The sequence below is a fragment of the Parambassis ranga genome, chromosome 4 (assembly GCF_900634625.1).
Source record: "Parambassis ranga chromosome 4, fParRan2.1, whole genome shotgun sequence".
In the NCBI taxonomy this organism is placed as follows: Eukaryota; Metazoa; Chordata; class Actinopteri; family Ambassidae; genus Parambassis; species Parambassis ranga.
In genome coordinates this window covers 17,942,537-17,958,167 of record NC_041025.1, presented here as the reverse complement: position 1 = coordinate 17,958,167, position 15,631 = coordinate 17,942,537, and the positions used below count along the sequence as shown (strand labels likewise).

At 42.6% G+C, this 15,631-nt stretch overlaps 1 protein-coding gene across 1 annotated transcript; it reads left to right on the top strand.

Annotated features, from left to right (window-relative positions):
- Nucleotides 1-5,294: 5,294 nt before the first annotated feature.
- Nucleotides 5,295-15,631, top strand: mknk2b (MAPK interacting serine/threonine kinase 2b). Its single transcript, XM_028403635.1, has 14 exons — nucleotides 5,295-5,440; nucleotides 5,933-6,145; nucleotides 6,599-6,689; nucleotides 6,831-6,932; nucleotides 7,041-7,138; nucleotides 9,421-9,500; nucleotides 9,600-9,673; nucleotides 9,794-9,898; nucleotides 10,009-10,064; nucleotides 10,241-10,336; nucleotides 13,379-13,573; nucleotides 13,679-13,843; nucleotides 13,933-13,973; nucleotides 14,088-15,631. The coding sequence occupies exons 2-14, from the start codon at nucleotides 6,095-6,097 to the stop codon at nucleotides 14,359-14,361; spliced, it is 1,428 nt and encodes a 475-aa protein (XP_028259436.1). The 5' UTR covers nucleotides 5,295-5,440; nucleotides 5,933-6,094; the 3' UTR covers nucleotides 14,362-15,631.

Sequence of the window (15,631 nt, the reverse complement as noted above, 5' to 3'; positions counted from 1 at the left end):
CACAAACATGATGTAACATTCTGCCCCAATAACATCAACTAACGAAATGACCTCATTGCCTGCTGCAACCTGATCCTCTTACAGGATTGCCCCTCCTTCCTCAGCGGAGTCACTTCCTCTGGCCACTCCGCTGAACTCTGGCTGCATGCTCTGTGCCTGTTACGTGTGAGATGAGCAGTACCCGCCTTTCTCTGTTCCTTTTACTCCCTCCCTCCTGGTGTGTTTTTCTCTTTTGGAATGTACCAGACAGCCTCGAAGGGGCTCTGCAACTTGGAAGGAGTTCAAGAGGCAAAGAACAAGGGGATGAAACCCTGACTGCAGCCAATCAGGCTGAAGCTCATCCAGCCCTGTCCCATGCAGCGGTGCCTGGCTTGTTGTTTTGATGGTGCAGTGTGATCATTTACACACAGAGAAAAGGGGGGTTTAGGAGATAATAATGTGACTCTGCAAAATGCTGACCCCACAGAGCACACACCCTTAACGGTTTTGTGGCTCGTGAGTCAGCTGCCTCGTGCAGTGTTGGTGGTGGTGCAGCTTGTTGGGATGAAAAGTGATAATTATTTTAGGGAGTCAGAGGTGGAGAGGACTTCCAGTTCCAATTCCAAAGTTCCAGTAAAACGATGAATCATTTCAAGAAGTCCCAGAGGAAAGTTATTTGTGTTAGTTCACTTTTCATATATTGAACTTTTATTGTTGTTTTACAGATGTTTACAGTTCAGGATGGTTAGGATTACAGAAGGAATGACTAACTTACTGCATACCACTAAGTATCCAGACCAAACTCTAAATGACAGATGAAAATCAACTGGGGTATACACTGCCGTTCAAAAGTTTGGGGTCACCAAGCCAGTTCTACAGCTTCTCTGATAAGCTTAACAGTTCTGCTGTGCTAACATAATTTCACAGGAGTTTTCTAATCATCAATTAGCCCTTTTAACACGATTAGCTAACACAATGTACCATAAGAACACAGGAGTGATGGTTGCTGGAAAAGTGCCTCTGTACACCTTTGTATATACAGACTCCTGCTGCTCCGCTGCTCTAAGGAACGGTACAGGAAGTCATTCCTGCCGTCCGCCATCAGACTCTATAACTCATCTGTGACTGTCAGAGCTGTGCTCACAAACTTGGACTAAAGCATCATCACAGGTGCATTACAAACTTCTCAGTTACATTAACTGTGTTTTTATCTTCTCTTTGATCGGCTTTTTGTGTGTGTATGTATATATTCTTCTTTTTTTTGTTGCTGTCATGTGCGTGTATGTGTATATAAGAGATTTTGCTTGTGTTTATTGTATTTATTGTTCTTTGATATGATGCTACTACAACTTAATTTCCCCACAGGGATTAATTAAGTAAATCTTAAGCTTAATATTCCATTAAAAATCAGCCTTTCCAGCTAGAATGGTCATTTGCCACATTAACAATGTCTAGACTGTATGTCTGATTACATTAATGTTAACTTCATTGAAAAAAAAAACATTCTTTAAAAAGTAAAGAGATTTCCAAGTGACCCCAAACTTTTGAACGGTAGTGTATATAGATTTCTCCTCCAAGCAGCTTCATTAAAATGTCAGATATTTTCCTGCAAAACCTTTAAATGTGCTAGTTTTGTATTTCTGACATAATAATGTCAAAAATCTGACTGTTATACAAAAAACAAGCATTTGAGGGTTACATATCAATTTCATAAAGGGACATTTTTCCTACTTAGATTGTTTAAGAAAAATAATTCCAGATGCTCCACAGATGAGGCGATAACAACACTGTTTGTTTGTGCAGCTTTCTCTGTATATTACATATACAGTATAATACAGTTGTGTCAGCATTTGTGAAGTCGTTAAAACCTTAAACATTGTTATTTTTTTCCGTCTATCCGCAACAATGAGCAATTTCCTTTTCAGTTCCAGGCATGAAAACCTTCTGTGCACTGTAATTTTCCCTGAATCATGTTTGCACAATGGCACAACAACGACACATCATTATGCAGTGGAATCCGTTCCAGCTTGTCTTTCACCTACTCACTGTGCTCATTATTGTCTGAAAGGTAGCACACAGATGATGAGTTATTACAGGCAAAAAGAAACTATAGTTATTCAGAAATCAAATGAAGACAGAGAGGCAGCCGACCAGTCTGAAAGGTCTGTGGAGCAGGAACACACAGAGTTTTTTGGTGTATTTCTCGATGAGAAATGGGACTTCAGACGGCTTAAAAACTGGATTAATCTCAAAAATGTTGTTATACTCAATTACATAACCAGAGCAAAGTGCACCATAAAGAACACGAAGGAGTTCCTTAAGTGCAATGTTGGAGCAAAACAGACGCTGTTGCAACATCACTGGCAGCTTTGCCTGTGTTAAAAGGAATACTGGGATCATTTCATTAGTCCAGTAGCCCGCCTTCCTCCTGTCATGCCTATTCATTTTTGCCTAAGGTTATTTTATGAGTGTTTTCTCAGCTGGAAGCCGCTTCCTTCTAAGAAGTTAGTTCAGGGCAGGCTTCTTAGAAAAGGTACGATCAGTTCTGGGGCATGGCGACCGTCCTACTAAAAGTATGCAGCATATTGTAACAGTGTAAGACTGCTGACCGCCTCTAACTCACTAATCTTCTTAGCCTTTGACATTTTCATTTAACTGTGCCAGACATGTATTTTTATGAATACATTTTTAGGTATGCACCTTTTTACCTGTACTGATACACGTGTTGTATGATGCTGGGCTATTTGGACATGATAGCACACATTCCTGTGCTATATCTTTGCATCAAAACCTGCCGGGTCAGACGATATTTTCAACACATCCGCCTTCATCTAAACATGAAGTGTGAAGCATTATCATCCTCATATAACTGTACACATTAACCAGAAGAGAAAGGGCTCCGTTAACCCTTTAAATAACAATGTTATTAATTGTCAGACTGTATAAAGCTTAAACATTTACAAAAACTGGGACCCTCCACTGGTTAAAAATAAAAAAGCAGCATACAGTTACACTGACTCTGAATATGTTTCCATGTGTATAAACATGTGTGATATATATCTGGCTGCTAACACAGTGCATACAATGATCATGTACCCAAGGACTGCATGAGTCCATGTGGTAAATATAGCTATAAAGTTACCAGCTGTGCATGTGCTGCAAAACACCACGTGAAGCTGTCGGTTGCCTTACATTTGTCTCTCAAACAATATATAGATAAGATCAAATCTACCCTGCGTTGATGCTGCAAAGCAATACAAACAGAAACTGTAGATCTGCATTACATTAGGCTAACGTGTATGCTAATACTGATGAAAACAATCAAAGGCAACAACAAACATGCAGCAACAGCACTACACTGTCATTGATCCAAAGATGCAGCTATATCTATGTGCAGGATCATTTGAGATGAGCCTCTGAGCTGCAGTTGTCATCATGTACAACAGACATACCTTCATCATATCCCATTTCACACTGGAATAACCTCATCCTAAAAAGAAGACCCCCCCTCAGACCGGGTGTTGTTGAGAGCCCATCCCTCCTTCCTTTTGACCTGTAGTGACTCAGACCCACCCCCTTTGCACACCGGAGTGTGATGTTGTTTTCCTACTCAAACCTGCAACTCCCATCATGTGCTCCTGGCTAGGGATAGTCAGCTAACAGGTTGCGTAATGTTTGCTACCGCTGGGCTTAATGTTTGAAGGGTAGAAGGTGAAAGGAGGAGGAGGAGACGCTGAAAGCCTCCAGTCACAAGACAGCCAACTCCTGAAAACAACCTATACATGGATTTAACTGGGACACGCTTAATAAACATTATTCCTTTACAGAGCAGGACTGCGGATTAAATGCAGTGATATATGTGGTTAGATGATGAGCAAATACATCCATCTCTATGATTAATATCTGATACAAATCAAAGAAATACTTATATTAAAATGAGGTGCCTCTCCTCTAAGCTCCTGTCAAAATTCTTTTAAGCGACTAAATAAGCATGTCTGTGTAATATGCTTGTGGCATCTCACAACTAGCAGATGGGTTGAAGAGAGTGCACAATTCTACTTCATCAGGGTTCCTGGATTTCGCTCATTATCACAACTATGAGACAATGTCAGCACCCTCCCTCTGAAACAGCCTCCCCACCAGGCTGCAAAAACGTGCACAGCTGCCTCATCACACTTCACAAAGGGTGGTGGAGGCAGCAGAGCACACACACACACACACACAACAACAACAACAACAACAACTATATATACTATAGTTGTGCATGTTTATTGTATAAGACCAGTAACATCTTGGTTAGCACTACTTGGTTACTCCCCAACACATGTTACACTTCAGAGGCAAATATTTGTTTCCTCCATTATTTGGCAGCTGTACTTACTATTAACAACTGATCATCTTACAAATGTGTACATTTAATAACATAATAGCTACAACTTTATAACTGTGTCCCATCTTTAGGTAACAGTTTGAATGAAAAACTTAACAGTGAAACTCTGGTTCTATCTTTGCATTAGATTGCATGAGAGCATGAGCATGTGTGTGTTTGTTTGTGTTTGTGATACTGACCTTCCGCAGCAGATGAAGTCATGCCACTTGCCACGGTCTGTGAGAAGCTGCGTGCAGTGACTCAGGCGGGGATTTCTTTGAACACCCATCTGGCCGCAGCCATTCATCACAGGGTGTGAGAGTGAAGTTTAGGGCATTATAAATGTAGATTTCTGAAACACATACAAAGGAAAGGGAGGGGGGAGGGCATGAGTGCACTGTGTGTGGCTGCTTTATCTGCACTCCTAGTTTATACTGAATAGTCAACAAAGCAGACTTAATGCATGATTCTAAATTATGACGTGGAGCAGCAGACACTGATGATGTGATCTGTCAAAGAGAAACTGGTGGATCTGGTCGGTCAACAAACGCACTTCTCTTTCGTCCTAACAGCCATTGGTGCTGACTGTGCCAACGTGCACGTACTCGCCATTTCGTTCCTGCACACGTCCCATCCTGGGGCCTCTGAAACAAAACAGACTTCATCGGGCGCGTTCCAATTCGTCATAACCACTGTTTACTGTTCTGGATGTGCGCTGAATTCCAAGCACGAGTATATCAGACTATTTCAATGCAACCATTTCTAGAGTTGGATTATTATTTAGTGAGGTCTGAGTGGCGTTTGGCAAGAAATGACGTTTGTTTGAAGTGAGCTGAACATGGATGCAAAACTAAATGGTACCTTGCCATGATTTCCGTTTCTAGAAAGCACGTGATCCCTCCAGTATGTTGACGCAGTCTGCAGAGGGGAGGAGCCAGTGAGAGGTTATAAAAACACCCACGCTGCTGCTGTTCATCCACCTTCCACCCACAAACTATCAGACGTCTCCCCCCCTCGACCGTCCTCTGCGGCTGTTGAAGCAGTGGGTCAAACAACGACGCTAACACTGGAGCTATAAAAATTAACAACGGGGTGAGTAAAGAGAGAGAGACGTGAATGTCTGTATTTTGGATTAAAATGTTCTCGCATCGCTGCCGACATGTTGCGGCATTCACGGCTGTCAAGTTAACCTTTGTTGTTTTGACGTTGAAGTTACGAACTCGTGTGCACTGCTCCGTTAACCTATGGTTCGTGTTTGTGTTAGCTTAACTGCTGTTAGCCTCCCTATGGCCGTTTTACCTCACTGAATACAGCATGACTTGCAGACTTATTTGCTCATATTAGCATGAATTTGTCTATTTAATGGAGTTTCTTAGCCTGGCCGACCTAACTGTGAGCTAATCTTATACTATTGGCGTTGTGGCTTGTTGGCTGTCATTAGTCGTGTGATCACAAGTATTTTTTTTTAGCTTTTATTAATATTTAGCCGTGCATTGTTGCCCTCTGCAGCTGTTGCAGTCTGACTGATTGATTCTGGTAGCGTGGGCTGTGATAACGTGTGTGTTGTGTGTGTGTTTTCCACAGGGCTCCCGTTTAAAGCGCCGCAGCTAACTGACCAGCCAGCGCAGTGTGATCACTTGCGACTCTCTGAAACGACTATCTGTTTCGGAGAAGTGCAAATTGATATCCCAATAACCACTGCCGCCGCACATCCAACCAATTAAAATCACCCAAAACCGAAGCAAAATGGTGCAAAACAAAATCACCGAAGTCACTGGATTCCACCGCTCCTTCAAGGTAAGGCTGACGCCGTTTCAGGGTAGATGCAGAGCTGCTATCAGGCCTTTTGGGAAGTCAGAGCACGTTTGTCAGCATATATGAGATGGGGGACTTCACCTAGCTATATATAAACACATCTGTTGCCCTCTCTCACATCATATTGCTGTCAAACATGCCATATGGCCTGCTCACACGTGTATACACAGCTAATGGTTGCATGATTTGAATATGTGACGGCTAAAGGATTAAATGTTTTTCTTCAGTCTTTCTTAGCTGTGGATCATGTATCATGGTTATTTAAAAGGGTTTGTCCTATCAGCTGTTTTATGGCTAGCTAATTAAAGTGTACTTTCATCTTTAGGTTTATGGTTGCAGCAAGCAGAATAGCAATGCTTATCAGCCATGACTAACTGATTCCCTCAGAAAGAGTGATTGCATACCATAACAGACTTATTTGTTATCACTCCTTAGGGGCAAAATCCCTTTGAATCAGATGACTTTACTAAAAATGGATCCCATCTGATTGATTCATCATTTAATTTTGATTCCTCCCCAAGACATGGTGAGTATTGGATACTGCTATCATCACTGCATTGTTATGACTGAAAAAATGTTTGTGTTAGTTTGTTAAGTTTGTTGCCACTTTGTCTGGGATCCTCCATCCCTGCCTTATGATAATGAAAGTACTCTCTTTTTTCGATAGACCTGCCATCCAGTCAGCCAATTGACATCCCTGATGCAAAGAAGAGAAATAAGAAGAAAAAGCGTTGCCGGGCAACTGACAGTTTCACTGGACGATTTGAGGGTAAAGGGCTTTTTTACTTCAGTGTCATTTTGAGACTGATGTGAATACGCAGATTCATTGTTACCTTCCAACGTTGAGTATTTTCCTGACCTGTTGTTTGTGCCACAGATGTCTACAGGCTGCAGGAAGAGGTACTCGGAGAGGGCGCTTATGCCAGAGTGCAAACATGCATCAACCTCATCACCAACAAAGAGTATGCTGTGAAGGTAAGACATTGCCACACACTTAATGCATGGTGGTGGTAAATTTAAAGACAACAGTACAAGACTGGTTACATTATGATTATGTTTAATAAATGTGTTGCATGCTGCAAATCCTGTTGGTGACATAGGTGGGCATTAAATGAAAATCGGGCGACTTGATGTGCCTTGTTGGTTATATTTTTGGTTTCTTTTCACCGGTTGTTCTTCAAAAATCTGAAGTTCTTTGAAGTTTCTGCTCTAGAGGATGTCAGCAGGTTCTTCTAAGTTGTGCTACTTCTGCACGTTTTTTTTTTTCTTCTTCAGCGTGTCCGACACTAGCTGCTCTTAGCAGACACTTCCCCTCACTGTTTTTATAGTTTGTCAGCCTATCAGAGAGCTGGGATGGCTATACCCACCCCTTTCCTTTACTCCCGTTGCCTACAGAGGACGCTCGTGGTGAGAACATTGTGTACTGCTAACTGTGCCAAAACAAAACCCACAGAGAGGAAGGAGGGGCAGCGGGTTAGGGTTGTGACCTAGGGTGTTTACACTGCTTTGTTCTTAGTTAGTACAGTTTTACTTTTTCTTTTTCCTGGGTAAGGGCATGTGACTACATGTCTTGTCTCAAAAGGACTTCCTATTATTATTCTTAGTCATCATTTCCTTGTTTTTAGGAGAAAAACAGAAAAACAATGTGAAAAACCTTTTGCTGAAGTGCAAGTACAACTGCAGCTTGTTTTTCTTTTTATAGATGCTCACTAATCCCATTGCGACACTGGATGTAAACACAGTGCTGTTTCTTTGCTTCTAATTAATCCTGATTTGCAGTTCAATTCTGTCTTTAAGTTTCAAACGGTGACAAAAGCTGCTCCCCCCCATAGCGCTAGACTGCAGTGTCCATATCATTCCTATTAATATTTCAGAGGAGGTCATGCACAGATTTTGTCATGTGACTATGGTCTGTTGGTATTGTTTATCCCAGGATGGTTTGGTAGCTCTCTTGGGACTCTGCAGTTAAGAGGGAGGAGGTGTGAGGGTGGGTGGATATTGTAGGTCTTTTTGGTGTCGAAGAGGACTCGGGCAGCTCCTGCCAGATGTCCCGTCTCTCCCCTCCCCCTCCAGACGCAGTGGAGTGGGAGGGGGGGTGTTGCATGTGTATGATTCTTGTGTTGCAACAAAGCCTCAGACGCCCACAGCGGAGCATGGAGCTATGCATTGCTTGGTGGTCTGTGTGCCCCTGGATAAATCCTTCTACTGCAGTCTGTCATTTCATAACCATAAGTTGATGTTTGGACCTGTACTGAGGATTAGTGCAGCCTTGTTTTTAAGAGGGTGTTGTTTATTTCTGTTATCTGTGATTTTGATAAACAAACTGTGTCTACCACCCACATGTCAATTTTACAGTGCCTTTATCATCATGCCGTTATCAGGGTGGGAGTTTCATGTTGTGATCAGGAGCAAGTGGGCTAACTGGGGGACTGTTTGTGCTGCTGACTCAGACTGGAACTGTGCACAGGCTTTGGACCGCTCACAGGCCTCTTGTCTGTGCATTAATCCTAGACACACACTGCAACTCTGGCCCCACTGGGGTTCAATAGCAGCTGTAATCCAGCTACCAGGAAGAGAAGCATGCACAGCCTCCCAAGCAGACAATAACTAACCAGGGCTGGAAAATTCAGGCTTTTTGCTTTGGTGTCAGCAGTCTATCTTTCTGCTTCTCTTGGCAGGGTATAGTGCAGCTGGTGGCCCCTCAGTGGTTTATTTCCAGGCAACAGAAAGTTATTTTTAGAGCACATTTTCAGTTGTTATCGTAAACAATTTTGGATTAGCCCCTGGAATGTTTCAAGCAAACACTCAGGTCCTTAGACCACTTAAGATTTAAATATAGGTCACATATGAAGGGCAAGTATAGATGACTTTTTCGTGGTTTTCTGTCACTGCTTTGGCAGACAGCGCAGAAAGTAGGCTAAACTATCTTTGCATCTGTGTCACAGGATGGGATAAAGCTTGGCAAGCAGGAAAAATGCAGGCCTCAAGCCAGTTATAGGGCACTGCATATGGAACATATAATCTGTGCTATACCGTCTGCTCTACAGTAAACACAGTTGTGGGTGGGGTTCTGTGGTATAATGTTAGTGGGTGTCCAAATATTTACTGGCACAGATGGGTGCATGTGTTTTTTTCAGAATTGTCATCAATCCTGTTACACTGCGGAAAAACAAAAACATACCGTAAAAGCAGCATGTTTGTTTATTGTATTGTTTTACACAATTTGACTTCAACAATATTTTTTTTGTGTTTTTTAGATTATTGAGAAAAGACCAGGTCATAGTCGCAGTCGTGTCTTCCGGGAGGTCGAGATGCTTTACCAGTGCCAGGGTCACAGGTAATATCCTACTGCAAACATACTCTTACTATACGGAGACAGCTGCAGACAGTGACCCAATTTTGCCATAACCACTAACTCATGTTTTGTTTTCTGCAGAAACATCCTGGAGCTGGTTGAGTTTTTTGAAGAGGAAGACAAATTCTACTTGGTGTTTGAAAAGCTTAGAGGAGGTTGGTATAATATGTCTTACTTTTTAAGGTCTCCTGCAATACATGTATGCAGCCTTAAGGCATTTATTGTTTATATTTACCTTGTGTCTAAATACAGCTCATGTACTCTTCTTCCTATAGGGTCTATCTTGGCACACATTCACAAGAGACAGCACTTCGGTGAGCAAGAAGCCAGCGTTGTTGTGCAGGACATTGCCAGCGCTTTGGATTTCCTGCATAACAAGGGTAAGCAGAGTGGGAATATGTGTGGTAATTGATGGGACTTCTTTTCAGTATCTAGAATGAAACAAATGGAACAAATAAAGGTGAACATTTGGCTTTAATCTTTTTTCCAGGAATGGCACATAGAGACCTCAAACCCGAAAACATTCTCTGTGAGGGTGCCGACAAGGTAAGTTTATTGCAGGCATGTTTGTGGGACTTGGGTTTAAAGCACAGCTAATGTGGTTATAAAGCATGATAAGTTCTCATGAGTTGAGATATCAGCCTTGCAAATTCAGAAGTCAAGCTTTTTTTCTTTAAAAAAAAAAACATAAAAATGACATGGACTTTTTTTCTATTCCTCAGATATCTCCGGTGAAGATCTGTGACTTTGACTTGGGCAGTGGAATAAAACTAAACAGCGATAGCTCGCCCATCTCCACCCCTGAGCTCCTCACACCTGTAAGTGCATATGCTCATTCTGGTCCTCTTTTTGGCCTTTTGTGCTTTTTGGTTGGCAGCTGCTGAAAACATGGCTTTTGGTGCCAATTAAAAGTCAGGAAAAAGTTAATCAGTGATATGGTCTTTGTCACATATCCTTATATTCCCATTTGTCTCTTGTGGATAAGAAGGGTGTTTCAGGCTGTAAAACTCTATTGAGCCCTACTAGCTGATTGCCTATTGGGCAATTCTCAGTGGTGTTAGCTGCAGAACAGCTTGCTGATTGGGAGAGAGGAAATGTTGTCTTTTGAGGTTACGATAGTTCACAGTTGGGGAGTTTCTCCGAAAGAGTATTTTGCTTCCTGAATGTCCGTAATTTTACATTCCCTTATCATGCCGACGTATCAGCAGCACTTGAAAAGATATCGCTCAGTTTAGTGTCAATGGCCTGTTGCTTATCAATAGCAAATATTTAGGTCTGAGTTTTGTGTTTTGATGACAGCGGATGGGTTGGACAAACGCAATACGTCTGAACAGAGCTCAGAAAACCTGGATCATTTCTACATCTGTCAACACATACTTTCTCTCTAGTTGTCTGGCGAGCTGGATAGATGGACCAGAGCAGGTGAAGGATAGACATTCAGCCTGCAGGAATGTGGTGGGGAGGGTGGGGGGTTTTCTAAACTGGTAACTTCATCTTCCCATTGCAGAAAAAATGGATCTTATCTCTGAACTTGTTCAAGGTTAGATGGTTTTGGGGCCACGAGTTGTTTGTCGCACATGTGTATTTATTAGGCACGTTTTCAAAAGGCCTGTCTCTCAAAGCAAAGCGGTGTGGGTTTTTTTTTTGTTTTTTTTTTTTTTTAGACCTACTAGGATTTCAGTGGAATAAAAGTTGATGCCTGGAGATGGGACAGAGTGTGATGCCCTTGGAATGCAATACTGCAAGAAAAAAGCCATGTCCTATGGTATGAAGTTGTTACAATGAAACCAAACAAGCAAACTCGTGCTCATTTCCCCTTTTCTCTGTGGTATGAGAGAGGAAAAACATCCACCGTCTCTTTCAGAGCAGTCTCTGCCCAGCAGGCCCAGTCACACTTGTGCTGGTCTGCGCTTTCTTTATATTCATTATACAATGGCTGTGCATAAGGCTTGTTCTAGAAATTTTAGTCTTTCCCCCCTACACCTAGCAACTGAGATGTGATTGGCTAGACCAGTGGGAGGGGGAGGGTAACTGGGAGGGACAAATGGGCAGTCTGCTCATGCGCACTTGCTTGTTTTCTTTGCCTTGAACACAGGAACAATGTTATCTGATTTTCATCTATTGGCACTATCACCCAGCCCCCCTTTGCCCACATTTTTGCATTTGCTGTTGCACAATATGCAGTATTTTAGCATCAATTGTGTATGTTCCTGGTTCCACAGAATGTCCTATAAATAAGCTTGTTCTAAGGAGTGTGTAAAAAAAAATTAAGTTTACTGTGGATGTCGGTGTAGAGGAGTGGCCTATGTTTTTTGTTCTCGTCAGGTGCAGCTGCATGACGACAGAACAGGTCTCCTTCCTCTAAGCCTCAGAGCTAAGCTTAGATAATCCTTCAGTTTACAAACAGCATAGGTGTGTGTCACTGGTGGTGTCAATATGGTCTGACTAGTCACATGGTTTCAGGAAAGCCCCAGGTTGCGATGCCAATAAATCCTGCGGTAACAGCAGCTGATTAGCAGCTATCATCAGCTTACAGGAAGGTTTGGGGAGGATGTGACTGATGCAAGGTTTTTGCAACAGCAGCATTGGAAGAATAAATGTAGAAATGTGAGTTAAGGCTGGGCCAAAGAGGCAAACATAGTTACTATTATTTTCCTGTCCCCATTCTGCTCTTATTACTGGCTGTTGCAGACAGTCCTGGACCATCTTTATCCTGACTTCCCTTTGATTTTTTTTGTTTTTTAGCCTTTAGTAGTTTGATAGCAATGTGATCACATGGTTGGCAAAAATATCCTCCATGCCTGTGTTGTTTTTTTTGTATGTGTTGTGTACATGTGGCAGCTGCATTTGGCCTGAATCCCCGGGGCTTTTCTGTATAAGCAGTCGACCCAGACATGATGTTGGTGGTAAAACATGGGGGTTGGGTGTTTTCTCTCCGACAGAAGCAGCTTTGTCTGAGATGAGATTCCTGTGCAGCAAATTTCATTACATAAGGGTGCAGCAGAGTGGAGGTGGAGTCAGGAGACAGCTGGTATATCGTACTGGGACACAATAGATGCCTGCTCAATGTAAACATGCACCTCCACAGATAGGACATAGGCCTGTCCTTTGGACGGTGATTAAAAAGGACTGATTAATAAACATTATCATTATCAGTTTGTTCCCAGAATTCATATCAAAGTTGTCTGCATTTAGGACATCTGTAAGAAAACTTTCTGCTGTGAGATGTGTACTCCACCGAGGTCCAAATGTTGTTTAAATTATAGAAGTCAGTAGTTAAACGTAATACCCTGTCCTGCTGAACTAGCGACCTGCTTCGCTTTTTTGTTCCTAAAGTATTAAAACAGCACTTGGTGTTTGTGTTTCCAAGTTATGTAACCGGCCAGAGCACAGCCCTGTCTCCGTCTCTGCGGAAGGCCAATCCGCTTTTCCCTGCTCAGTGTTTGGCCTAATTTCTTTCCTAGCCACAAAACAAGGCACTGTCAGAGCTAAAGCCCATACTTGCCTTCAGCTCCTTCTGCCTGAGTTTTATACAGCTGGATGGTCAAAGCTGTGACTCACTGCTGCAGTCTACCCACATTAACCTGCCTCATAACATAATGTTTCAACTTAACTGACTGGGGGGGAGCTGTATGGCAAATTTTAAAAACCCCGTCATTGAAGATAAGCATGTGATTGTCACACCACACTGCCCCCACTACACAGCCCAGAGCTGGCCCCAAGCTTCAACACTTGAAACCACAAGGTATCAGCTGAATGAAAGAATGTGGCAGCAGTTTTTTTTCTTTAAGCTTAACTCTTGACCCTCCTGCTTTTATTCCCGTCTGAACATAACATTTACATTTCATTTGTGTTTTCAGTGTGGGTCAGCGGAGTACATGGCACCTGAGGTAGTAGAAGCCTTCAGTGAAGAGGCTACAATTTATGACAAGCGCTGTGACCTGTGGAGTCTTGGAGTCATCCTCTACATTATGCTGAGTGGCTACCCACCCTTTGTAGGCCGCTGTGGTGGTGACTGTGGCTGGGAGCTGGGAGAACCCTGCCACACATGTCAGGTAGTACTTTTACCACTTTGTTCTCAGCTCTATTGTTGTTCTTCCTTCTAAATGATCCTACATGTGTTCACATCAAAGTAACTGTAAATGATTTGTCACTTCTAGAACAATTTGTTTGAGAGTATCCAGGAAGGAAAATATGAGTTTCCAGAGAAAGACTGGGCTCACATCTCCTCAAGTGCCAAAGATCTAATATCCAAACTTCTGGTTCGGGATGCCAAAAACCGCCTGAGTGCCAGCCAGGTGCTGCAGCACCCATGGGTGCAGGGGGTAAGTTTGAATCCACCAACCCCATTTCTATATCAACACACTTCATGTTTTGAGTCTAATCAACAAATATGCCTCTACTTCCTGTTTAGGGAGCATTTGAAACTTTGCCAACATCCATCGTACATCAAAGGTGAGAAGACATCAAAAACACGGCTAAAGAACACACTTTTATTGTTAAATGGTCTCAGCCCTAGTATCTACTTAGTTCACAGTTTTATATTTTGTGTCTCTTCTTGTGTCTCAGGACCAGCAATGCCAGGGATCTGACATTCTTTGCTGACAAGGCCATGGCTGTAAACCGACAGCTGGCTGAACAGGATGGAATGGAAGACCAGCAGCAGCAGGAGGTCCCGTTTGTTGTTACTGCTACTGGTTCCTCTATGCGCCTCTCTCCTCCTTCCAACTCCAAGCTGGCCAGGCGCAGGCAGCGAAGCAGCCAACCAAAAGGAGGGCCTGTATCTGCTGCAGAGCTCCGTCAGCTCTTGGCCCCTCTCGTTATCGTGGGAGACTGTGCCTGAACTTTGTCCACCCTGAATTCCGACCTTCCGTTAAGATTCAAAGTACAGATCCGAGACTGCCCTTAGACTCTCCCTCCCCAGTTCTGGCCCCTCTCTCTTACTCTAGCTGGCCTTGGTTCCTCTGCCATTCATAGGCTTATTGCCTAGCTGTAAAGGGAGATGCTGTATGCAGCCCTTCCTCTTAATGCCTTCTGCCTTTCTGCAGCACTTCTGAAGCACATCAGCACAGGACCTGCATATAGCAAACACACAAATATGTGCACGTCCAGGTTGGGGAGGAGGGCCAGTTAATGTTTTGGGAGAGAGAGAGAGGGAGAAGAGAGAGAGAGAGAAAGAAAGAAAAGTATTTTCAAAGTTATGTTCCTTCTTTCATACAACTCACTTCAAAAGAAATGAGAACATTTATCTTTAAAACTAAGCTCAGACACCAAAGGACAACCTGTTGTGCTGCTCCCACGTTACAACTGGATCCACTGTGAATTAAGTTATCTGGAATGTTCTCTTTGCCTGTATGTATATGCATGAATGGCCCATCTGCAGATACATACAAGCTTATGCAATACACCAGGATGAAGGCTGTCTCGAAGGGATTCAGTATACAAAGGAGGTGGAAGGGCTGTAAGCCAATGCTGTCCGTGCCTGGTGCGGTCCATTATGTGGCTGGGGACTCTTCAAATATATTTTTTTTTCCTCCATTCTAAGATTTAATTCCTCACAACTGAGCCTCTTCTGTAAATGTCTAAGATGAAATGCACACTCATCCTGCTTGGTGGCCATGCACTTAATGCTTAAAGAGCAAAGAATGTCTGTTTGTACCTGACCAGCTATGACTTGAACCAATTTATACAGTTTTTCCCTCATGACCCTTTATGCCAGTGGCCACAGTGTTTCTATCTTTAGGATCATTGGGCAAATTTAAAAGTATTAAAATATGAATGGCCACCCCCAAAACAAAGATTTGGGAGCTTGAACATCTGGTTGTTGGTAAAGGCTTTTTACAGTCTGTTATAAATGGCTTTATAAGTCAAATTGGATCAGTGTAAAGAATCCATGACAGTCCCCTTGCTACTACCAGAATTTGTATGTTTTTTTGGTTTTTTGAACATTTTTTTCTACAGATCAACTTATGCATCAGATTACCCTAAAATATTTTGGCTGTAAAGGTTAAGAACTCCTTTAAGGGGGTTTGAAAAGCACATTGTGGCCAATGTGACCGGAGTGTCATTTGTGATCAAATACATTTATCGTTTATTTGGACCATCATCATCTT

Coding starts and splice junctions, on each gene's coding strand:
- mknk2b (XM_028403635.1), top strand. CDS start 6,095: ATGGTGCAAAACAAAATCACCGAAGTCACTGGATTCCACCGCTCCTTC. Junction 6,933..7,040: donor TTTCACTGGACGATTTGAGG/GTAAAGGGCTTT, acceptor TTTGTGCCACAG/ATGTCTACAGGCTGCAGGAA. Junction 10,337..13,378: donor CCCCTGAGCTCCTCACACCT/GTAAGTGCATAT, acceptor TTGTGTTTTCAG/TGTGGGTCAGCGGAGTACAT.